This window comes from Rhodamnia argentea, chromosome 8 (assembly GCF_020921035.1).
Source record: "Rhodamnia argentea isolate NSW1041297 chromosome 8, ASM2092103v1, whole genome shotgun sequence".
Taxonomy (NCBI): domain Eukaryota; kingdom Viridiplantae; phylum Streptophyta; class Magnoliopsida; order Myrtales; family Myrtaceae; genus Rhodamnia; species Rhodamnia argentea.
In genome coordinates, this window is record NC_063157.1 from 4,736,933 (window position 1) to 4,762,373 (window position 25,441).

At 39.7% G+C, this 25,441-nt stretch overlaps 3 protein-coding genes and 1 non-coding gene across 7 annotated transcripts; 3 read left to right on the forward strand and 1 right to left on the reverse strand.

Moving 5' to 3' along the window:
* The first annotated feature begins 3,928 nt into the window (after positions 1–3,928).
* On the forward strand, positions 3,929–5,202 carry LOC115741313 (glyoxylase I 4-like). Of its 2 annotated transcripts, XM_048283387.1 has the most exons (4): positions 3,962–4,018; positions 4,064–4,248; positions 4,387–4,501; positions 4,692–5,202. In XM_048283387.1, the coding sequence occupies exons 1-4, from the start codon at positions 3,971–3,973 to the stop codon at positions 4,980–4,982; spliced, it is 639 nt and encodes a 212-aa protein (XP_048139344.1). In that variant the 5' UTR covers positions 3,962–3,970; the 3' UTR covers positions 4,983–5,202. The 2 variants fall into 2 exon arrangements, with proteins under 2 accessions (XP_030531028.1, XP_048139344.1); XM_030675168.2 differs by having other exon boundaries at positions 3,929–4,248.
* Positions 5,203–10,006: 4,804 nt separating this feature from the next.
* On the forward strand, positions 10,007–16,665 carry LOC115741278 (probable serine protease EDA2). Of its 2 annotated transcripts, XM_030675103.2 has the most exons (13): positions 10,007–10,294; positions 11,184–11,309; positions 11,523–11,678; positions 12,440–12,622; positions 12,822–12,938; positions 13,062–13,115; positions 13,193–13,264; positions 13,979–14,169; positions 14,261–14,355; positions 15,204–15,278; positions 15,763–15,846; positions 16,401–16,499; positions 16,592–16,665. In XM_030675103.2, the coding sequence occupies exons 1-13, from the start codon at positions 10,109–10,111 to the stop codon at positions 16,600–16,602; spliced, it is 1,449 nt and encodes a 482-aa protein (XP_030530963.1). In that variant the 5' UTR covers positions 10,007–10,108; the 3' UTR covers positions 16,603–16,665. The 2 variants fall into 2 exon arrangements, with proteins under 2 accessions (XP_030530963.1, XP_030530962.1); XM_030675102.2 differs by having other exon boundaries at positions 10,008–10,294; positions 16,401–16,662.
* A 957-nt stretch (positions 16,666–17,622) lies between these two features.
* Positions 17,623–20,892, reverse strand: LOC115741314 (protein CHAPERONE-LIKE PROTEIN OF POR1, chloroplastic). Of its 2 annotated transcripts, none has more exons than XM_030675171.2 (5): positions 20,766–20,892; positions 19,746–19,922; positions 19,585–19,640; positions 18,270–18,720; positions 17,623–18,056 (listed from the first exon to the last, which is right to left on the reverse strand). In XM_030675171.2, exons 2-5 carry the CDS (start codon positions 19,886–19,888, stop codon positions 17,906–17,908), a joined length of 801 nt encoding a protein of 266 aa, XP_030531031.1. In that variant the 5' UTR covers positions 19,889–19,922; positions 20,766–20,892; the 3' UTR covers positions 17,623–17,905. The 2 variants fall into 2 exon arrangements, with proteins under 2 accessions (XP_030531031.1, XP_030531029.1); XM_030675169.2 differs by having other exon boundaries at positions 19,585–19,643.
* An 80-nt stretch (positions 20,893–20,972) lies between these two features.
* TRNAE-CUC lies at positions 20,973–21,045 on the forward strand. Its single transcript has one exon. It is a non-coding gene; the product is annotated as a tRNA-Glu (tRNA).
* Positions 21,046–25,441: the final 4,396 nt, after the last annotated feature.

Sequence of the window (25,441 nt, forward strand, 5' to 3'; positions counted from 1 at the left end):
GAAAAAGTAGAGAAGGGAAAGAGAAAAATAAATAAATAAAAAATAAAGCGTTCAAAATAATTTTAAAATATTAATAAAAAAATGAACCGCAGAGATAATAGCATACCTTGCATAGCAAAATTAGAATTTCAAAGAAAAATTGAAATTTCGAAATGAATTGTGTCCTTTGAAATAGTCGACAGGGTGGTCGGAATCAATTAAAGCTCCTCAGTCAATGGGCCCGGGGACGGTGTCTTTCAAATTCCTCAAGGTACACAAAAATTAGCTTTGAATTTTTGGAACCAAAGGATATTTTCTTACAAAGTCCATCAATCTTGAGAATTCTTAACGTAACTCTTTTTTTCTTTTTGGAAACACAATTTAGTATTCCACTAATTTGAGCTGAGATGTGTTTATGCTTTTCGACTTAATTCGCCCTAGCATTGATCTAGCAAAATGAGGAAAACGATTTCAGATCTTGAAATTGGCAAAAATTCCCAACCCTTCCCACCAATGAAAGGCCGACTCCATCGTCACCTCTCTCGTCTTCTCCCAAATCGGTGTCATCCTACCTTTGCGTCTCATCAAACTACCGTATCGCCATTGTTTTACATCATCGACCACCACCGCCTATTATAAAACATAACCGAATCTCGGCCACCGCCGGACCCCTCCTCCTTCGGTCATTCTGGACCGCAGAGCAGCCCTTTCTGTTTCACAGGAGCCGGCCCTTAGGGATGTTTATCGCCGTGTGCCGGCAACAAGGAAGCTGAGAACGATTAAGGATGTTTCGCTTCGTCCTTTTATGGCTGAACGTTGGTGAAGAATCCAATACAGCATGTGATGCTAGGAATTTTCAAACGACATGTATCGGGGAATTGTCCATTTTATATTTGCGGGCTATTAAAAATTTGCATTCCCACACATCCAGCTGTTTTAAGGCTAATGATCCGTTAGTTGACGCCGATGGAATAAACATCTCTGTTAATTTCTCGTGCAACAATTGGTTCAATACGAAAAGAGGCCAAAGCCCAAAAAAAAAAAAAAAAACCGAAGAAGAAGAAGAAAACGTTCAATACCTTACGTTATGTTATTCCCTTTATATTAAGGGACGACGAAAATAACGTAAAAGGACACCGTGAAGGATATATTATGTTTTAAAGTACATAAAAGATTGTCAGCATGATTGAGAAAGGACCAAGCGATTGTTCCAGCTCGAAAAGCTTGGGAATTGGTTGTGACCCTGTTGAAATTGCTATTCGAGAAGTCGAGGATTCCCGTACTATTTTATTCGGGGTGTGGTCCGCATAGCATTCATTCTAAATATAAATCATTTAATTGACGGAAATGATCACGCATTTGTTTTTTTTTCACAGTTTCAGATGAAGTTGTACTAAAAATCAGATCGGTACATTCGTAACTTTATGCACATTGAAAAGGAGAATGGGTCTTAGGACAACTGATAGCACCATCAATGTGAGGCCCATGGGCCTATAGGAGGGGCCTTAATGAGAGCTTCCTTTGTTGCTACAAGGTCGACTAGCCCACTATTCAGATTGGCCCAAAAACTGGACCGAACGCTTTTTATATGTGGTATCAACATATAAGAGAAAATAACACAGATTACTCTTTAATTTTAACTCAATTTGCGATGGAGTCCTTAAATTTTTAACTTATTTAATAGGATCCTTAGAATTTTTTTTATATGTTCAATTTAGTCCATGGACTACATGAAATTGTTTGATATTTTATCAAGACCTGAATTAATGATATGACAACATTGAACAATTTAATATGATCCAGAGACTAAATTGAGCATGTACTAAAAGCTCAAAGACTACATTGAAACAATTAAAATTCAGGGACTACATTACATATGTGGTTGAAGTTCAAGGACCATTTGTGTAATTATCTATTTTTACAACTTATATAAAGTTGCGTACGGGACACATGATATCTTGCATCCGGATCCTATATTTGATGAGCCCTCAGCCAACTCTTTGGTCGTAAAATTTAAGTACGTTCAATCCACTAACTTATTGATGTTAATTATTTTTTACTCAGAAGCTCATTCAAAAGCTTGCTAGAAGATATAAATAAGAAAGGAGCTACTTAATTTTCTATTCAATTTTTTTTATCCATATAATAGCATCCATAAAATTATCTAGATGCTAAACTATGCACCGTTTTGTTTCATGGAAAATTATCGATCTCGAAAAAAAAATTCCTAATTTTGTTCATTTATATCCCTTACGAAAAGAGGTGACGGAAAATATGCTCATTATTAACAAAAATAGTTAGGTAGGAGTTCTCGTTAATAATGAAAATATTTGTCATCTTCTCATTTTTTTGAAAAATAACAATGATTAAAGTCAGAAAAATATTTTTTAAATTGTTGATTTTCTAAGAAATTATTGTTACCGGAAAAGTTTCACATTCAGCATCAAAATAATTAGCTTCTATTACATAAAATCTGAATTTTCTTCGCAATAGCGACTAAAAGTTTGTACGTTATGTCATAGTTTTTCGAATTCATCAAACCGTGCAACGGATGACCTAACCAAATCAAGGGCTCAAAGAGGAACACCGTATTCAATGTTGTCTAATCGCCCTTCTTGAAGTGTCCGCCTATGTGGCAAGACTGGCCTACCTAATAAGACACTCCAGCCGCATGTCAAGGTTGGGGGCACTGGCCAATCTTTTTTTATTCGGACACCACATCGGAGAGAGACAAAGAGACTGACCAGAGAGCCCCCCATCTAGACATGTGGCGAGGGATTAAAGGTGTGTTCTGCCGACGAGGCAAAATTGGCCTAACCAACATTTTCTCTCCGCCCTTCATAGATCTCGGGCGCCACGTCAGCTCCGCTTGCCAGCAACTGCTGTATCGATAACGCCGCGTCAGCATTAATGAACTGAGTGGTGGCAATGACCCCATCGTAACGATTCGAGGGAGAGTTCTTGAGTATTCGATCGCACGCCACAATGATCCCCAGCTGGAAATTAGGGTGGCGCAAAGATCAGGCGCGCACGCAAAAATGCGATCCACGCCACGCGTGTGGTTGGTCGGAGAGACGGGCAGCTTCGTCCGCTGTTTAGCTTCTTGGATTCTTCTCGAGCTTTCTCGGCGACAAACGCGTCGAGAGATCGATGATGGACGGATGGAGGGAGGGGGGCTTCGTCTTCGGATCAGAGGAAGCATCCTGGAAATTTCTCAGGTTTTGGAACCTTGTTCCATCAGTTGCCACAGCCTCCAGGTGACTCGATCGATACCAGATCCTGCGGCACGTTGTTCTTGATCGGATTGCTTTTACGACTGGCCAAAAAAACTTGCGTGCATCTACGCCAAGGATGTGATCTTTATGTACATGCTCAAAAGCTTTCGACGATTGTCAGCTGATCAACAATTAAAATGAAGCAAAGCAAAGCAAATTCTATCTTGACATGGTGAGTGTTTTCACAAAGGGAAAACGCAGCCTCAAAGGGTTTGTTCGAGTGATAAAGCATATCGTACTCCATGCTCGAGGCTTAATTGAGTTCGAATCACCATTATTGCGCATTCTCGCGAGGCAACCTGAGTATCGAGCGCATAACCATAGCTTCGGTAATGACTTTATATGTGCGAGACTGAAAAAGGGTTGCTACACTCGGTGAAGATAAAAAAGAACCGCGAAGAACTCATTAATATAGGTGACATAATTTCGCTGTGTTAAATGAGCTTCGGAACACGAACCACTTACATTCGATAGAGTCGGCGGTGATTAAACATTTACACTATGGTGTGTACGAAACAAAAGAAAACCAAATTAAAATTACATAATTTGATACGAAAGGCATGCACCTTGTCCCAAGGGAGAATCTGCGAGGAAAGTTCCTCTGCCGCGCACACTTTTTCTTTTTTGCTTTTGCCTAAGTTTTCAAGTTAAAGCAAAATGACTCTCTCTCTCTCTTTAAAAAGGAACTAATGGCCACTCGTTCCCATTCATCACATATGCTCGAGCGAGACCAAAAGAAGAAGAACATAGAGAAACTTTTCGAGGAGAATCAGAAGGTGACGAACGGCGACCAAGCTCTTAGAGAGAAGATGACGACGGGTGCAACGATGGAGATTGAGGAAGTGACGGGCGGCCGCCAAGCGTTGCCTCTCCTCTCGCTGAACCACGTCTCGTTGATGTGCCGATCCGTGTGGGACTCGGCGAGGTTCTACGAGGACATTCTGGGCTTCGTCCTCATCAAGCGCCCTTCTTCTTTCGACTTCAATGGAGCTTGGTCCGTCTCGCTCTCTGTCTTTATCTCTCTCTCTCTCTCTCTCCTGTTACTGATACGAAACGCATGATTTCACTTTCGCACTGTCCCATTCCTGCATGTGCATGATGCTCTGCGGGTGTTATGGTGTTTGAAGCGCAGGTTATACAACTATGGAATAGGGATACACTTGATTGAGAACCCATCAGTTGAGGAAAACGACGCCATCGATGAGCCACGTCCGATCAACCCCAAGGACAACCACATGTCTTTCCAAGTAAGTTTGATGCAGCATTAGTCTCTACCATAAGGCGCAATTAAATTTGAGTTACTAGACCTAGCGGTTCAATTGTAAAAAGGATTTGTTTCAAAAGAGATCGCAGACCAATATGGGACCGCGATTTTTCGGCGCATGCATTGATTTAGAAAGCGTGGCCGTCGCCATAACGGGGTCCTTCTTGATACAGTGCACGGACGTGGGGCTAGTGAAGAGGAGACTAGAGGAGATGGGGGTGAGGTACGTGACCGGGGTGGTGGAGGAAGCCGGGGTGAAGGTGGACCAAGTCTTCTTCCACGACCCCGACGGGTACATGGTCGAGATCTGCAACTGCGACAACATCCCGATCCTCCCCATCTCCTCCTGCCCGTTCAAGCCCAAGCTCGGGAGCTTCGGCAAAGCGCCCACGAACAGCTGCGGGTTCATGGAGACCATGATGATGGAGAGCCTCAGCATGGACATCATGAACTTCTCCTTTTGAGAGCTCAAGTTCCAACAAAGGAAAAGACCAGTGGTGACTGAAGGAAGAAGCAGCAGCAAATACAACATGCTTTAATTTTGATAGTTTGCTCGAAATTTAAGTACTTTGTCAAGTTGTTTTCCAAGGTTTGTAATACCAAAGGACCTAAAGACTCATGAGTGTCATAAATTGGTTGTTGAAGGGCTTAAGGGTGATTAATTATCACATGTTCCTCTTCTACCATATGTGTTTTAAAAAATATGAGTGATTACTATTTATCCTAAACTATGCACTCCCAAAAGGTGGATAAAATGGTTTTCCCTCATAAGATAATGAGAAAATCTGATGAAAAGAGTCTATTTGTTCAATAAACACATAGTCATCTTTTTGTCTATTAAGTATCTCCAATTTTTCTGGACTTCTAGTTCTTTCGGTGTTTGATTCGAGAAAAAAACTTCTTGACGGAGGAAAATATATTAAAGCTCTATGCGAACTTTCATGTAAACAAAGATTTAAGGAGTAATTATTTTCCTCAATTTTACGCAAAGTTGTTTTACTAGAACGTAAAATCTTTTCCGTTAATCATTTATTTTCAGCAAATCAAACACATGAAAATTTAGAAAATTATTTCATGAGAATGTCTTTCATTAAAAAAAAAACGTGCTTAGTAATTTTTCAAATTGCCGAAATGTTTTATTATATTGTTCCCTGTGTAATATGTGGGGTTAAGATTCTTTTAATAAAGAACCGACTGCTAGAAGACATCTTTTTACCCTTCTATTCAAGTATGAAAACTCCATTGAATGAAAAGGGCATTTGAATACCATAAGTTCCAACAACAAAAAAAGATCATATAAAAGGACTAGTAATGGACGCAAAATTGAAGTTTTACTTTTTACGGAATAACTTATTGCAAGATAAATTTTAGTACACGTTTAAAGGAAAATTCTAAATAAAAGCCTAAAGTACAATTATTTTTCGGAATAATGGCTCGAAACGGTTATTATTTAAAATAAGGCCTGAAGTGATCATAGCTGCTTCAAATAAGGGCTAGCGGGCCCTCAACAGAGCCGGGAGAGGGCCGTAGACACTCGCCAAGGTCTGGCCAAGGCCAGGGGAGGTCGTCGGCCCTCACCAAGGCACTGCGACCCCGGTGGTGAGGCAGCGGACACAGCAACCGTGTTTCTTTTTTCAAAATTTTAGACTTCTTTTAAATTTTTCAAAAATAAAGAAATAAGTAAATAAAAAAATTAAATGACGAAAATGCCCCTAATCAAATGGTGAGTCATGCCATCTTTTGAAATTGATATCGCCGCTTTAGATTTTTAATGGAGAAAATAAGGGCACTTCGGACATTTACTTAGAATTTGATGTTTAATGATTGGGAGAGCCGTCGCCACCTTGGTCCTCCTCTGCTTCCTTTTGAAAAGACAACGGTGGATATTTGGCATGGCTTATTGCCATTATTTGTTTTCTTTATCTTTAGATTTCAGAATTTAAAATTAGACTTTTTATATGATATTTCTTTTTGGTCGAGTGCTTTTTATGTAACATTGAAGCATTGAATTTTGAGGTTCAAGATTTGGGATCGTGGTAAATTGACCTCTCACGGTTCAATATTTTCAGCTTGCCCCTTAACATTTTGAAACCAATTGCATTGCGTAATTTGACACTGACTTTACACCACGAAAAAAAAATAGTACATTGGATCAAGGTCAACTATGTTATAGTATATAGACTTGTACCGGATCGGACTCGCCAGTTTTTTATTTTATTATTTTATTTCTCTAATGTAAAACTTAACTATCCACCGGTTTTTTTTTTATTTCATTTCTTGAATACAAACAAATTTTAACAAATATACTAAAATTAAAATCCGTGTTGCTCACCTCTACTAATAATTCACTGTTTCTATTATATCGCTTGGCAAGCGGTTCACAAAAACTAGAAACCGGTCCTTTCGATCTGGTTTTCAATTCCTAAGTGAGACCGAATAGGGAACCGATCACCCCTTTAAAGGGTAGATCCGAGTGATATATAAAAACAAGAAAAAGATAGTCCTAAAAAAAAAAATCGGTAAATGCACATTGAGAAAGAAAGTAGAAATAAAATAAAAACCTATTAGAGAAGGGATAGAAAGAGATGGCGGTTTCCCTCACAACCGCCCCTAACATTGGGGATTCATGTTAGGGGTAACATAACTCCCTATCAGGCTGTCCATTTTCCATTAGACTATCAACAATCAGTCAATTCAAATTTTGAGAGGGGGAAATTTTTGGGTGGAAAATTTTTTTTTTTATTGACGCGAGTGATTGTTGACAGTTCGATGGGAAATGGACGACCCGATAAGGAATTATGTTACCCCTAACATGGATCCCCAATGTTAGGGGATCCATTTCCGTTTAACTACGGGGCAATTCTGACACGGCATTTCAAACACCTAATTAAATAATAACTTTTTTATAGCAAAAACACTTTTTAACACGACATCTCGTTTCTCATAAAAAGGACCACATTTCGTCCACGAGATAAATTTAATATTCGTTTAAGTCTTCCATGAAAACTAGTGTTGAAAATTCTACGAAGTGATTGGCACGGATGATAATAAATGGCGTGATCGTCGCAATATTGCACGATACCACGTGAAATTATGTTCGCCCTCGCAAAAAAAAAAAGGTCATCCCAAACTTAAATTTAGATCCAATTATGTAGCATCACAGTTCCGCTAGGAATGCATGCTAACCTCTTTTATCACCTTAACCTTTCATTACTCGGAGTAATTGGCGTATGCAAAAGCGGGACGGTCACATGGGCATAAGTGCATAGAATACAAAACATCAAACGACAGGCATGCCTACAATGGATATGGCTTTTCATGGTTTTACTAACCGGATACACATTCAACAATCAATAAGATCATTTAGCAAACTGACTTATACACTTTTATTTGTATCTCGTTTATTCAACCACATCAACCATCCTTGTTTACATAGTTATACAACTACTCCACTTATTTACAACATTCACATGGGAAGATTATAACAAGGGGTAATCTACTTCCGATTTCCAGCATCATCATCCATTGCCTCTAACTAGCTTACTCATCCGAAAAAGGTGTTATCTATGAGAGTAAGCTCAAAACTTCTCTGCAAGTAAGATTCCTAGGCCAAACGACTAAACCAACTATAGAATCGCAGAATTGTAATCAAAGTCGCCACGATAGAATCCAATGTATTCAAATAATAGAATCTCTTAATCAAACTAGAATCCAAGGATATAAACAATCAAAATCCAATGACAAACCAAATCAGAGTCATAAATACCACGATTCGAGATCTATCAAATCAGAATTTTAGGATATTCAAGAATAGAATTTCGGAACATCGGAATATCCACATCAAAGCTATCATAGCCACAACAGATCCATAAACAATGCTCACAATCGCAAAACCATAGATAATCTAGTAATAAGAGCTAGCAATCCGCTTGCCTCGATTATTCGAAAAGACAACGAACGATCAAGTGAATAGACGAACAGACGAACAAACGGGTAGATGAACAAACGACCCAACGGGCTAGAGCACCGAATGGCCAAGGCGGCGAATGGCTATGGCTAGGGCAAACATATGGCACCGGTGGCGACGACCAAAGGCGATCAAGAGCGCACGATGGTCGGACGACGCACCAAAGGACGAATGGCGGTCGGTGAGCGGGTCGAGTAGACGATCAAAGGCGGTCGACAATCTTTTGAGGATATATGGAAGCAAAGTAACTACGATCCGACGATCATACGACGAATAAACTAACTCCGGAAGTTCATATAGGGGAAGTAGCTAAAGGCCGGTCGCCTTAGGGCATTCATCAGCTTGACCTAAATCACTAGGCGACAACACATGTCCGCCGCCTCACTGCGCGACGACACGTGTCCCGCCATGACACGTGTCATGCTACGTGACATGTGGTACCATCATTGCCACGTGTCATGTGGTGGTGATGCGTGGCTTTCCATGCAGCCACATCGTGCTTTTCCCCCGATTGTCCTAATTTCGAATAGATTTGATCCAATGGGGCCTAAATCAAACACATAATGTCCCTAAAAATAATACCGGGCCAATTATAATTCCTCAAAAATACCTTTGAGTCCAGATAAAAATCCCTTAAAGCTTATCAAAAAATTCCAACTCATTAAATGCTAATTCACTTTTAAGCGGGTGAGGGTTTTCGGGTTATCACAATCCTCCCCACCTTAAGAAATTTCGTCCTCGAAATTTCGATCTTACTCCATTCTCAAAAGGAAGATTCTTATGGTGAATTTCTCTTCACATCATGTGGTTTTACTATGCTTCATTGAGTACTCTAACCTCAATTGCTACATCTCGCAATTTTAACCTATACACGGGGTCATCATCGACCTCTATAATTTCCTCATCTATTTGGCAACATTATAATACCACTCATTCACATATTTCAATTATACTTCTCAATATTATTCTCATAACTCGTCAATTCAAATGGCGTCAATAATGGACTTATCAATGTCTCATATTTCAAAAACATCCAGACATATTGTCCATCATCACTCAGGACACAGTATATATCTCTACCAATCATGAGGCCAGTTTTATATGCCAAGCCAATGGTTCTATTGATTACAAACAATTACTGTCATCGACTTTCATTATGTAGTAATATGCAGTGACGCAATAATCATGTCATATTTAACCATGCAAGCTGGATTTGTACGCTACTTTTTTGAAGGAAATTGTAACGGAGATGCCAAAATTATTACATAGCTGCGAAGATTTGAATGGCTAGTGGATATGAGTCCTTATTCGAAATTAAGTTAAAAACTTAAAGCTTTATCTAAGATGATACGAACTTTGCATCATCTTTTGAGAAATTCCTTCATTTCATATCTTTATTTGAAAATTTTTTGTCTAGATTGTTTTTTTTTTTTTTTGGGTCAAATGGTGAGATTAAGATATTCGTTAATAAATTGAGACAGATGGAATTCTGAAAAAAAAAATGATATTTTTATCTGATTGCTGACAACGAAGAGAAAGCCAACCCTGTCCTCTGCAAAAACTGATTCTCTTTTGAGGAGGAGAGGGGAAGAAGAAGAAGAAGAAGAAGAAGAAGCGACTTCCATGGGGACTACGATGAGCCCGATTTCGATACTGACTCCTCTCTTCTTGTTGATGTTCGTGGCTCTGTCCGATGGCTACGTGAAGGAACGGACTTTGCTTCACCAATCTTCTGGCGACGACGTCGGAAATTACTTGACCAAGGATGAGCTCTGGTTCAACCAAACCCTCGATCACTTCTCTCCATATGTACTCTCTCTCTCTCTCTCTCTCTCTCTCTCTCTCTCTCTCTCTCTCTGTGGATGATCTTGGTTTTTGTTCCGCTCGATTTCATGTGGATGTTTGTGTAACCGGTCGCTTGATGTTTGGTGGTTGGTGTCCTCGGGGATGAGCTGCTTGAATTGCGAACACCCATCAGTTTTTGTCGTTTTAATAGATTCCTGCTTCCGTTTTCCTTTCAATTCGGTTCAGCGGGAAGGTTAGTCCGATTGGACTTTGAACTAAATGAGTTTGGAGGACGTGATCAATTTGCTTGTGAATTGTAGTAACGATTCGTCGGATCTCCTGGATTATTAGGTTCTACTTGAAATAAACTGTTTTTTCGCTGCACAAAGTTGTTCATATTGGTTAATTTCATCCGCTGACTCAATCAATAATGAATTTATCGGCAACCCCACTTATTATAAACTCGAACAAATTTTTCTACATTTTCTTTAGTGAAACACACATGAGAATTCGAAGATTTCAGAGGCCCATCCATTGATACAGTTTGCAAAATAAGTACAAAAGGCCAATAGTTAAGAACATTTTGAAACTAGTGATCTTGCCCATGTTTTGCGTCGCTTTTATCTCTAAGTTCTTTTCGTTCATATTACACTTTTACACACTTTGATTATGTTATCATCTATTGTGGTTTTGGGCATACACCGAAATTTGCACTCTTTTTATTTTTATTTTTTTAACTTTGAAGTTGAAGTTGAAGTTGAAGTTTTTTTGTCATGGTTGTGATCGTGGATTATTGTGAAGCAACTCAACATGAAATGCAGTGGAGCACTATAGCTGAATTTCTGTTACAATGATCTTCAAAAGAGGGCATCATGCTATTGCTAACTCATGGAAATTGAATTTTTGTTCTCAGGATCATCGTCAATTTGCACAGCGCTACTATGAGTTCCTAGACTACTTCCAAGTTCCAGATGGACCGATATTTTTGAAAATCTGCGGTGAATCTGCATGTAATGGGATAGTGAATGACTATATTAGTGTAAGTGCTACTTAGCTCAGTGTTCTACAGCTTTTGGCCAGCATAAGCACGCCAATCTTCAAATTACTATAAAGCGGTTAGCATGCCACCAAACATTATACTGCCAATCAGAGAGGAAATTTGAAAGTCAATTTTACCCGTGAAGGATTTGGAATTTCATGGTTATCCTAAGCTGTGATGCCTTGAAAATTTTCCAATTGCTAATTCATGCAGGTTTTGGCGAAGAAGTTTGGAGCTGCTGTGGTTTCACTTGAGCATCGGTACTATGGGAAGAGTTCTCCTTTCAAATCGTTGACAACAACAGATCTAAAATACTTATCATCTAAACAGGCACTCTTCGATTTGGCTTCCTTTCGTCAATTTTATCAGGCAAGTTTCTGAATCTGTTAAGCATGTGATTAACCATGAATAACAATGGTGATAGATGTTTTATAGTGAAACCTCGATTATCAGATGGGAGATGGTCTGAAATTCCTGTGAAATGTCATATGAATAGAGCTTTAAACTTGGAGAAATATCAATGAAGTACTGAAGTCTGTCATTACTAGTCAAAATTAGTATCATTCTGAGCTATGACTGGGATGTGGTAAAAGTGTCCTTGTTCTCTTGCAAAGAGATGTTGATCCAGAGCTGATTGAAAATCTAGCATATGGGAGCAGATATTGATGTAGGTCTCATTTGCATGCTGTGCTAATGACGTGAGAAAATCCCTCTGAGCAATTGGATGACCTGCATTTGTTTTTGTGTGATTGAAGTGAGAGCTCTGATGGGTATTAATGCATTTGGAAAACGATTGCTGGAATGAGAAGCTTTGGCATTACACTATCCTTCCTGTGAATCTCAGATAATTTGATTGTCAAGTGTTTGCAAGTGGTGCTTGCCCTCGAAAAGTTTTGATTGCACAAAAAGTTAGTTTGATGTTGAAGGAGGGCTTGCCTTTTGCGCGTTAATGAACATGCAGCTTTTCAGGACGATTACCATATGGCTGAGTCATTTGCTAGATTCTTTTGACTGAAACTTTTAGCATTTCTTCTATAAAGTCTTTACTTTTTGTGTGGTGGAGTGAGTCTCCCTTTCACATCAAGTCTGCTAGCTGTCTGACTAGTTAGTTGCTTTGACACCATGTGCAGGATTCAGTAAATCTGAAGCTCAATAGAACTGATGCCGGAAACCCCTGGTTTGTTTTTGGAGTCTCATATTCTGGAGCTCTCAGTGCATGGTTTCGTCTTAAGTTCCCTCATTTGACATGTGGAAGCCTTGCAAGTTCTGCCGTTGTTCAAGCTGTGTACGATTTCCCTCAATTTGACCAGCAGGTAAGGACAATCTTTGTTGCCTGTATTATTCTTTTTTACTTGCCAGAAGGCCAAGAAGTTGGTGATTATGATTAGGTTGTGAGGTGCATTTTGATATCTGGCTGCTGTCTTTACCCTTTATGATTTTTCACTAGATCCGTATTCGGAAATGCCTGCAAATATTCTCCCACTAAATAGAACTTTCTATTTCCAACTTTAGATTGGTGTTTCAGCTGGAGCAGACTGTAAGGCTGCATTGCAGGAAGTAAATCAACTTGTTGAGCAACGACTTGCATCAAATGGAAAGGCATTGAAGGAGTTTTTTGGTGCTGCTGAGGTTCGAATTCCTCTCTGCTTGATATGGCGATTACGTCTTCAGAAACATGTTTAGCTGATGTTGAAAGTGGAATCTGTTTTAATCCCTCTTCCTTTTGAAAGTAATCATTCTCATCCTTTGCAGCTTAAGATTGATGGCGACTTCTTGTATTTCCTGGCAGATGCTGCTGTCACAGCTGTAAGCATGCATTTTTTCAGTTGTGTTTATTTTGATTCTCTACAAGGTAATGATATTGTAGATTTCATGCTTTGCAGTTCCAATATGGAAATCCTGATAAATTGTGCTCCCCCCTTATTCAAGCTAAGAAGGATGGAGAGGATTTGGTGGTAAGCAACTTTTTCCAACCTTAACCTTGTTCTTGTGTTGTATTCTAGATTTTTAAGGAAGTAAATGTTCAAGGTGTCTGTTCGTTATAAAAGGTTCCCTCTAATTGATAGTTCAACAGCAAAACCTCCGAACTATTTATTTCCCTTATGCTCAATGAGCAGATTAGAACTTGCATATAATTTCAATAACTTTGCAAAGTAGAATAGCCTACTTGAAAACTTTTGGGAGATGTTTCTTGAGTTGAGATCGTTTAGACAGACCAAAGGCATGGTTATCATTCACGCATGCTTGAAGAGTTTCCTTGAGGCAATGAAATTTCTCCACATATATACTAATCCCCTGGAGAGTATGATGTTTGCTATTAGTTCTACGCCATCTATAAAATTAACATTTTCCTTCTAATGTGGTAGGATTTCTCATTTTTAGCAACCACGTATCCATTTGACATGTATGAGCGATTTGTCTTATGATGCTTGAACAAGTGCAATAGTTTATCATATTCTACTACTAATCCACCAAGTTATAATATCTGCCATCATTTGCAAACCGATTGTTTTCTGCGGAGTGGCTGTGTCAACAGATTTTCAGTGTGATTGAAGATTCAAGCTTTATCTGAGTGAAGCTGGGAAGCCTAAAATAAATGGAGGGTGTGCTCCTCCTTTTTAGTTTTTCTTCACTGACTTTTATCTGGCCAAACTAAAATGCGTATGCAGGGTGCATATGCCAAATATGTTAAAGACAATTTTGCAGAGAGCGTACATTATAGTCAGAATCGCTTGAAGAACACAGCTATTACTGAAGACAGCAGTGATCGGTTGTGGTGGTTCCAAGTTTGCACTGAAGTTGCATACTTTCAGGTGGCCCCCACCAATGACAGTGTTCGCTCGTCAAAAGTTGACACAAGGTGTTCTCATCTCTATACTGTTCATTCCTTGTTTCATTACTTTTCAACGTTTGATCTTATAGCCAAGTCTATATTTCTCGTGTTGCAACAGATACCATTTAGATCTTTGCAAGAACGTGTTCGGCCAGGGAATATATCCTGATGTTGACGCAACAAATTTGTACTACGGAGGCACAAGAATAGCAGGTCTGGGCACTAATCTTTCTAGTTTGGCTTGTTAGCTTTTCATCATCCCTGCATCTCAGAATTATATTTGGTTCTTGATGCCGCTGTAATTTCGAAAAGCTCTGATATTTTTCTTTTGGGAGATTTGGGTTTCCTGCCTGGCAATTTCTGAGCTTTAACCTTTTCATGAAAAGCCAAGCAACAAATAAACCAGACACCTGAAGAAACACGATCTGGAACACACAATCACGAAAGCACAGATGGATGGAACTGTTTAATATATTTAAGACGTTCATGCAGTGTCTATTCCCTGTTTTCTGGGACTCTTTTAGGTAAACTGACTATCGAGCTGAGACTATTAGTATGTGTATATGACGACCTTCAGGTTGTTGCGTATAATCCTGTTTGTTGGGTTTTTTCCTGCATAAATACTGAAAAGTCATATCAAGCGCTGGAAATGAATCTGGTCAAGTAATGGGGACAATAAGCCAAATGAAATGTAGAAATGCATATCTATTTGTGAGTATGGAAAAGAAGTGTGAGGTAACGATTTTCCCCAAAAGTTAAAGCTGTCAAGAAACAGGCTCCTAACATGTATTTGGCATGTTTTTTCTATACTCCACCTCGAGTATAAGTTATGCCTTACACATCCACGAAATAATTAGGGAATAGACGAATATGTATAATGAATACAAGAGTGTCAGATTCAGACGCATGATTGTGCTCTAATAACGTCTTAGGCTCTTAGGCAACAGTTTTTCCTACGAGTATATGCTGTCAGGAAATAGGCACATATTGTATATGTAACATATGTCTTATGAAGAATAAACGTGTGAGCATACTTTTGACATTAAGGTGTAACTTTTCAGGCTCCAAGATAATTTTCACTAATGGCTCTCAAGATCCATGGCGGCATGCTTCAAAACAGATCTCTTCATCAGATAGTAAGTTATCATGATTTCGCCAACCATTTACCAATTTTAGTTTAGCCACTGGTTTCAATTAGTGAAGAGAGTAGAACGTGATCGTGAAGTTTCCCTTTGGTTTTAAGCTAGCAACATGCTTAACACACACATTCCCTGACATGATGACATTAATCTGAACTTCAAATCGCATTATCTTGTTATTCTTTTTCTTGCGTGAATATCAATTTTCGTAGTTGCCATTTTAAATTACATGTATAACAATTTATGCAGTGCCGTGATGTTAGACTGAATGATGATGAAGGATTGCCTGGTGCGTCATGTCTTTGGTTGAGCATATAAAATAAAGTGCCTTTGTAAACTGTCAGAGATCTTTCCACATAATACTTCTTTGGTCTAGTACATCCCCAGTTACATGTTCATGTGGGATTGCATTGCTTATGGTTTTTGGACTTCTTGCTTTTGCTCTTTCATGCTGTAATCACTGTTGATTTTGAAATGTCAGTGCCTTCCTACCTCATCTCGTGTCATAATTGTGGACATGGAACTGATATGCGAGGATGCCCACAGTCTCCTCTGAGCCTTGAAGGTATGGACGGCTTGAATTGACTTACATGCTGCATACATTTACGAAATGTTCTTGGTCACGATCACTGTATGCTGGTTCAATGGGCGACTTGCGTTTTGCAGAGTTGTGTATTGTAGTAGAACTGAATGTCAATCACTTTGGAAAATGGGAATTTCAGTTTGATTCTTGCACGAATAATTTGCTGACATGACCATGTGCCACGCCTATTTACTTCTCATTTTGGCTTTTTTGATGGTCCTGACGGTTCTAAGATCTGATTATTTTCTTCAATACCCATGATGTCCATGGCTATCTCCTCCTGGCGTGGCAACTGAGCATGATCAGTGAGGATTTAACCCTTGATTTGATCTCCTGCAAAGGTTTTCCCGGCCACTGGCCACTTAGTTACTGGTGTAGTTGACATTGACGTTAGCCCTTGCCAACTTAATAAGAATGACTTCTGTTTGGATGTGTTTTTGTAGTTTAGGAAAAGCAAATATCATGCGCAATTTAATTACTTTTGTCTCTAGGAAAGAAAATTCTCTAAGTTTACATTGTTCCGAGTGTTTCTTCAGGCAATGCCCAGAACTGCAGCTCCCCAGATGCGGTCCACAAAGTAAGGCAACAGATCACAGAAAACATAGACTTGTGGCTGTCTGAATGCCAAGGCGGCGGTAGGAGCTCTATCTGAAGTGCATGCTCACAGTATACGTGAATTTGGGAGGTCGTTCTCTGCCTAACCGTGATACCATGATGGACTTTTCAGGAGACGCTTAATTCTAATTTATCAAGGGAACTGTAACCCTCATCCTGCTCATGCTTATTTGCTCTTGTCTATCACTGTAAATATAGAATAAATACTCCGACCATGTACATCGGCTGTAGTGACTCACTTTAATTATAAAGGTCAATCTTCATACTGCCATCTTCCTCTTTTTAAAATGTTGCCTTTCACGTGATGTGATGAAGTACACAGAAGTCTGCTTTCTTTGACCTCATAAGGGCTAAAACGAATCGTTTCTGCCCCATGAGGGCTAGGTTCCCGAGCTGGAAATGCTTCGACATCTTCCAATGTGAAAGACTAGCATTGAATCAGGTTAAGAGTATATGGAAAGAGACCCTCTCTTTTACTCTTGATTTTATTGCAGTAACGTGGATTAGCGTTCAAGCTGATAGCCACTTCAACCACTTTTACAAGCAAATGTTATGACGGTTCATCGGATATGTCCGCAAGCGCGTTCATGCCAATTCTGAGTTTTCAATGGAGTGAGTTCACCTTCACACGACAGAGCAAATCATCCTCAGTCCCTTCACATGCTCTGGCAAGCTCTGTTCGTTCTGGTAGAAGATTTGGGTTGAGTGTTGCAAGTACCTTGGTAACATTTAGTTAACAAAAAAAACCATAAGAAAATCACCTAATGAGACTCTTCTGGTTTTATAAAAGCCCTCCGTTAGAAACTACTAATAGCAAAATGTGCATTTTCGTAGTGTATTTGGATGAAACTCTAACTAGTGACATTTATATTAACAATTATATATACATTACATTTGCAAATTGATTTACCAGATTCTTGTTGGTTATATGAATAGAAAACACTTAATCAATCACTTTCAGATTGTCACATATTTGAAAACCGATTTTTTTAAAACAAATATGCTACCATTAGTCGACCTCACCAACTTCTCAGTAAGCCCCACAAGAAATTCTCATGAAGCTGTGACTTCCCTCCACGACGACAACGTCAAACATCATTGCTCGCCTGACATCATGCTCCAAAAAGATGAGTTTCAGAAGAATGGAATGCACAAACTGACCATAGTCAAAGGGTCACTATATTTCATTTTTCACAGCTTTTTCCTTCTGCAAACCATAAAACAGCCATCTCAAAACTGTTGATCCTATACCAGCAAGTTCATGGAACAGATGTTAGAAGACAAATGAAGGAGGCTCACGCTGTCAATCAATACATGATTACCGTCAAGAGCCATCATGAAGATGGAGATTGAAGAAACCAAGAACACTCTCATATCAGGCCGCTTTCAACCAAAATTGGGGTCTTCTCGAAGGTCGCCGAATTTCCTACTTCAGATAAGTAGAAGAAACCCAGAGCAGAATGTAGGTTATAAGCGAAGTTGTTACTTCGAAACCGCGCAGTCCTTTAAACAAAGGCGGTATGACGGAGACCATCAAGAATGTCCCCAGTAGCCACGACAAAATGAAGGCACCAGCCCTGCATATGGGAGACAAATCATGAATCTAACTCATCTGTTGCAAGTACTCAACGTATGGACCAGTAAGATTGACAAGAACGATATATGTATGGCGAGGAATGAAGTAAACAACTATCAGGCCAGGAATATACAAAATGGACATAGATAAAATAGCTAGAGATAGTCGTTGAGTGAAATCGATGAAGAACACTAATAGTATGTCATCTACGTACCCATAGAGGAAAGCTCGCAGTTTGCTTTTCAGCCGATCATGTATGAAGTATATGGTAGCTATTAGGGATATGGCTACTTGAAGAGTGGGGCCTTCTTCTGTTGGAAAAAGCACGGTGAGAAGTCCGAGTACTACAAATGCGGCAGCCGTTTTTATGATGAACTTTGAGGACGGAGTCTGAAACCTGCTCGTTACAGCCTGCACGACACGGGATTGAGTTACCTCCCTGACCTTTTTCTTGACATCAATTTTTGGGTTCTTCCTCTCGTAGAACTTCTGCATGATTATTTTGTCATGCGCAGATTCAATTGCATCCAAACTGGGCTTGTGTCCTGCATATTTTTGGACAAGGAAATTCCTTGCGGCTTGAATTTCATCTTCGGAGGCCTCTTTACTGATTCCGAGCCGCTTATACGGGTCCCTTACATTTATTCTGGGAAAGACGGTTGAACCTGAAGAGGCCAGTAAATAGGATGAAATGACATGGAGAGCAAAACGACACATCATATCATTAATTAGCTCAAGTTTTTCTTGATAAAGCATCAATTTTTTTAGCCTGGACTAAACATGAATTAACTCAACGTGAAAATAAGCATTTCAACAGGCAAATACAAAACGGTTTTAAGACCTACAGATCCTTTCAGAATGACCTATTAGTCCTACTGAGCTTGACATTTTGAACAACTATTAATAATCTGTATACTGCATGCAAGTTAAATGACACGCTCATATCGATTGATAACCATGAAAAAAGAGTCAAACATATCTTCATGCCTTTATTCTGTAATGCCTTCACTCCGTAGCTAGACAGAACTCAGGAAAAGGTAAATCGTAAATATCAGAAAGAGGAACAAATGACCTGGAAAATGTTTCCCAATGCAAGTTCCACTTCGAGGATTAAAGAATGCCAATAGGTTTGAGAGCTCAAAATAAAGATGGTAGTAAAGTGGGCATGTATCTTGCTTTCTTGAAGTAGCTCATTGCCTAATTCATTTTGAATAAATGCAAACAACTGTAGCAGCAACCTCTATCCAAAAGTTGAAGGCAGACCAAACGATCAAGACTTGACCAAAAATATTAGGTACAGTAAGGAACAAAAATTTACTCATATAATCTTCTATCTAATCACTTCAAAGTACACCTTTGTTTTAACAATAGTCACCAGCTTCAAAGGCTTTTCCAAAATTGTGTTTCTGAGAAACTGTTTTGCTTCTGTCAAACTTAACACCTTAATTCTCCAATAGCTCTAGAATGGGAGAGAAGAAAATCAATCCAACAATCAACTTTTTGTCGACAAAGGATGAAGCATTTGATACCAGTGGGGTCGCTATAAGAAGCATCCATTGCAAACCTGATCACTAGAGCTTGATGTCTGCTGCATATTTCAAGGAACAAACCCAATAAATAAGATAAGAATTGGAAAGAACCGAATGATTCATTTTCAATAACCATGAGAGTTTCCTCGAGGGAGCAATACCTTCCTCCATGCAGGGACCTGAACTTTCCTTTAGGTCTTGCAATAGAAATAAGGGCTGGGAATTCTACAGATAAGGAATTGGCACCTCGAGCAGGTATCGAGAAAATTTTTGACGGACCAACAGTTATTCCAGAGACTGTCATCTTTGATTCAGTTTGTTAGCTATCGGCAATCTCTCTGCAAAGTCCAAATTCAGAGCGCATATAATTAACAGGATCAGTTTTGTAAAATGAGTAGCGCAACATTTCACTGCAGGCATTAACAGCACCAAATAATAGATACCGCTTCACCCTTCATTTAGCCATTTCTATACGGGCAGTCAAGAAATTGCATTGCCATGACACTCTCAAAGTCATAGAGATTGTCAGTCGACATCATCCATTTACACCAATTGCACTTTGTAAAGACAGTGCTGACCTGACGGCATCAAGCATGGGCTTCTCATTCATCAAATTCCCTAAAATGATCACATGCTGCACCCAAACTATGCCTAAAGAGTACACTAAACTCTAGCTTCGTCCAGAACTTGCATTTTCGCAGCATACACTCCCAATGTTCTATCCCGAGAGATCATGGACAGCCTCGACAATCGCAGCCCAAGGACGAGATACGACCTCAGAGGGCCAAGAAAGTCCGACACTTCAGCGGATATTGCTCTTCTTCTACAGTGCTTCGGTCCAAGAAACCACTGAGAGCCAAAAATAAAGAATTCCCAGCTCAAATTAAAAGATGTTCGTTTCACGATGAATCTTTCACCAGCGAGAAAGTTTCAGAAGTAACCATAAAATGAGCTTGCTTGTTCACGCTGGGCAACTGCAACTCTGTCGACCAACGAAGTCCTCAGTAATTTACCCACAATCAAGAAAAGACCTAAGGGCGGGCAAAAGAAAAACTACTACAACACCCGTTTGGTCCTAGGAACGAAGAGTTAAAAAAGGGACAAGCTTCCGATTGAGCATGGAAGGAGAAAGCAGAAGTGATGAAACAAAATCGATTCAGGAAGAAACAGGGGTGCCATACCCAGATTGCGGTTAGAGAGAGCTGGGTGTTCTTGGCGCTTATCTTCTTCTCAGAGACGATCGAGAATGTCGACGAGCATTTGCAACGGACAGGAGGAGGAGGGAGAGCAGAGAGCGAGGGATTTATCGGACGCCTGCGTCTTGAACGGTCCCGGCTTCGCTCCTGCTTATGATCTATATAGATTATTTCCCTACAAAATGAACGTAATCCGTTGTAGTCTAGTTGGTTAGGATACTCGGCTCTCACCCGAGAGACCCGGGTTCAAGTCCCGGCAACGGAATCTTTTTAACCTTCATTTTCTTTTCGTAAAAACTTTTCTTTCACGTTATTTAAAAAAAAAAAAAAATTCAGATACGAGGTTGAAGGCGGTCACGACGCGAGGATTACGGCTCTAGCCTTGATTTTGCTATTGTAAGGGCTTAATCGAGTTAAGCTACGGGGTGGTGCACTGGCCACGTGTCCTTGGCAGGACAGCATTTGGGCGACGAGAATGTCCAGCGATCAACGATTTCTCTCGTTTAAGGAAATAAAAATTGCTTATCGAAACAATGGACTCATTGCATCGGAGTTGCTTCGACATAGAGTGGGCATTTATCACACTCTTTTGGCCCTTTTGTGCGCCTTTACTTGATATAACAAAGCCAAATAGGCGACTCTAATAAGTCAATTTTACGTAATAAAAAACGCACGAAAACTAAGAAGGATCTTGTAAATAAGTCAATGTAAAAAGCCTAGAGAAATAACGATAAAAAACACCGGAGATTACGTGATTCTATCCGAATATCGGTACCTACATCCACAGGAAAGCCAGTAAGAACAATCCATTATAATCGGAGAATTGCGATTACAATAGCTCGATACGTTCGTGTTTCCCGCACCTAGATTATATCCAAACCCAAAGCGTTTACAAATAAACAACTTAATTAAATATATAAAAAAACAAAAAACTCACAAGGCAGAAACCGATCGGTGTTCAAGCCTAAGGCAATAGCTCGCGCACGGCCGAAATACCAGAACGTCCCTCACGTTCTCCTCTTTCTCGCGCGGCTGCTCTTCGCCTTTTTTTTCTCTTGTGCGGCTTCGGTCTTGTATTGTGCAGCCCTCACTCTGCACACACTTTTCGTTTGTCTAGAGGAAAAAAATAACCTAAAAACAACTCACGCCCTTTTTATTTTACTTCTCTCTCTCTCTGACAAAACTGGGCCCCACAATTTCATATACGTATAACTTACGAAGGCCTTTCCCCTTTTTTTTTGAACTCTCTGGGGCCCACAATAACATAATAACAATAATATATGTGTGCCTCCTTTTCCATCACGTAGCACCCGATATCAAGAAGCCGTCCGGTCGCATATCACGATCGGTCAAACCGATCAAGAATAATAATGCTTATCTTCTCCAACAGAATATAAATAAATCTTTTTTTTAGTCAGATTTTGGACTCAAACTCGAGACATAATTTAACACTGGTGATGCCCGCCGAATAAAGTGTGAAAATCACGATGAGATGGAATAAAGTTCACGGGATTTAAATTTCGAAGAGTGATTGAGAAATCAAACTTTAAGTTGCTGTCTATATCTCACTCTTGTTAATCAAGGCAGATTACATCCACGGTAGTATAAATATCGGAACCTGATTTTGCCACTTTACCACTTTACTTCCCCCTCGAGTAAATGCAAATAATGACTTGACAATTACGCGCTCGAAATGAGTGGTCTTGAGCACCGTGTCGCGGGTGCTTCGCAAAGCGTATTGCTTTTTCGTTCCTCGTAATGTAATGGGGAGTAAATAGGTGGTTCTCGATTTGAATCCTATCCCAAAATAATGCCTTATAAGATGGCGGCAGTTCGGAGGATGACGTGGAGGTAAATTCAAGGGTAATGTTATTTTGCCTTTACTTTGTCCACTCCATATATTATCCTAAGTTTGACATCTCTTTGAGACAGAGCCCCAATCCTTGCGCCTTTCGCTCTTCATCATCTTGACGAGATGGTGAGGGAGATTTCTTTTTCTTTTTTTTTTCAATATGTGTTCTACTTGGAGTCTGTCAGGAAATATTTTCAAACTGTGTGTCACTTGCTGTGCTTCAGTTGTTTTAATATACTTCTCTCAGGAATTTGAATATAGAAAATAATACTTTTAAGTTTAGGAAAAGGATGAAAAGCTGGTTGTATATAAATCTACGTGACATTATTTGGTTCAGCATTTGGCCAAGGGACTTTGAGAAAATGCAAATACCTTTAGGCTAAAGGCCTTTTTCAAAATGCAAGCAGTGTTTGGTAAAGTGTATTTTAAAAATATATTGGAAAACAACTTTGACGTAAATGTTGTTTGGTGAAAAATGAATTTTGTAAAGTGTTTTTACTTTTTGAAAAAAAAACAACGGTCGGTGGTGGTGGGAGGCGGCGATCGTCGGCAGCGGCGATCGGTGGTGGCGGCGGTGATGGCGGTGGGCGACGGTCGGTGACGATCGGTGGTGGGCGGCAAGGGTGGGTGAGCGATGAGGATCGGTTGGGGGGGCGACGGTTAGCGGGCGGCAATGGGCGAAAGCAATCGGCTGCGGCGGTTGTCCGTAGTCGGCGGCGATGGGCGGCGGTCGGTGGGTGGTGGAGGCCGGCCGCCGGTGGCGGTGGCGGCGGCGGCGACGAGTGGCGACAAGCTAAGGTAACAAATTTAAAAGAAAAAAAATTAGTTGCATTTCACAAAAGTCCTTTAGACCAAAGGACTTTGGAGAGCATTTGAGATGCAATTGTATCTCCCCAAAGTGAGCCAAAAAATGAACCAAACACCATTTGCATTTGTTCAAGAGACTTTAGAGCCACAATGCTCATTTCCAATCTTGAACCAAATCGGGGATGAGCAAATCGGACCGCCCGAACCGGACCAGATCGGGATCGGTGGTCCGGTTCCCAATTTTAGGGTCCGCTAGGACCGGACCGCGAGGACCGGACCGATCGATTTTTTTTTTATCAAGAAAACTTCATGCGCATGGAGTTTTCTCGATCTTGCCTTTTTAGTCCCAAAATAAAATTCCCATCTCGATCTTGCCTCATTTGGTTCTTGGACCGTTTTTGACGCGAAGGGAGATCATTTCTGCTTAAATCTCATGTGCATTTTGAAAATAATCTTGCAAAAAGTTCTCAGCTTTGCCTTGAAAGACCCGTTTCAAGAAATGAACTCGAAATTTTTTTATATCCAGCCTCTGCATTTGTTGGACTTGAACCTTCCGGGAATGGTGCTTTTTTTTTTTTTACATGTGTCCAATCCAATAGAACAGCTTGAGAATCGGACCGGATCGGTAGTCCGATTCCCGGTTTCGGAAAATTGAGAATTGGGACCACCAGTCTGGTTCTCTGTTCTTGAGGGGAACTAGAGCGGATCGGGAACCGATTATCCCTAAACCAAACAGGGCTAATATTTGATTCCTTTTGTAAGTGCTTTGGTGTTTCGTAAAACACAAAAGTCAAAGATGAGCGCCGCAAAATTATGAAAACTTAGAACGGTTATAATCATGCGTATTAACACTAATATGACGCATCCTCGTACAAACTAATATTAATGTACGAAGCCTATCTGTACACATCAAAGCTAAAGGTATTGTAGGTAGCAAAAGGAGACTTTAGCACACTCAGTACACTTTAGAGGAAACTTTCCAATCCCTCGTTGCCATTTCCAGTATTGCTCTCCTTGGCTTAGTTATAACCGCATTAAAGTAAATTTTCTCAACTTGAGTTTTGAGAATACAAATGATTTTTTTTTTTGGAATCTTTTTGTGTACCTAATAAACTCTTGCTAATTTTTCTTAATGAAGTGCTAAAACCATACGCAACGCGTAGAGTACAATTTGCTATTATATAGGAGAAAATATTTCGCTTCAAATTCTTATGCATGAATTAATTTCATTTGCCAAAAGAATTTTTTTTAGTACCGACATTGCTGTATGACCTAATATTAGTATAGCCATTGTCGTATGACCCAAAATATATTGGGAGGGCTTCGGCCTATCTCATCGTACAATCGTTGGGTGTAGGCTCATTGAAAAATTGTTTAGTGATTTTGGGCGTCTCCCGGCACAAAAGTTAAGTCAAAGAGGGTGTATTTTTTTTTTTTTACACTTTTAAACTGACCATCGACCCATTTGACAATCGATGCGAGATAACATCAATAAAAAAAATATACAACCGAATACTCTATTACTACTTTTAAATAAATGTTGCCCTCGGCTCGGTAATCGCAGGAGAAAAATAATTAAATAACTGATCTCCATGCCCGTGTGGTTCATAAAAAGTCGGAAACTGAATATTCAATCTAAATGGTTTGTTTTTCTTCTTGTCCCTCCATCTCCATAATATTATCCAGCAACTTCTCCATGTTTTGAAAATTAGCGACAAAAAATGACTTCACCGAGCGAAAAATTATACTTTGGCCAAATTTACTGTTGTAATATAATCCGGAAAAGCTGACATCTTGCAATAGATCGAAGCGAAATCTCTATAAAAGTAAAAGAAAATTAACATAAAATGTCACCTTTTGGATTACCCAATCTATAACCAAATGGTACGGTATCCCCCATGACTCTCGAAGCTCAGTCTTGAAGAGAAAGTGTTCCGAAGACAAATCAACGGTGATAAGAGTTTTCATGTCCACCGATTACCCAATCTCATGAATTACTTCC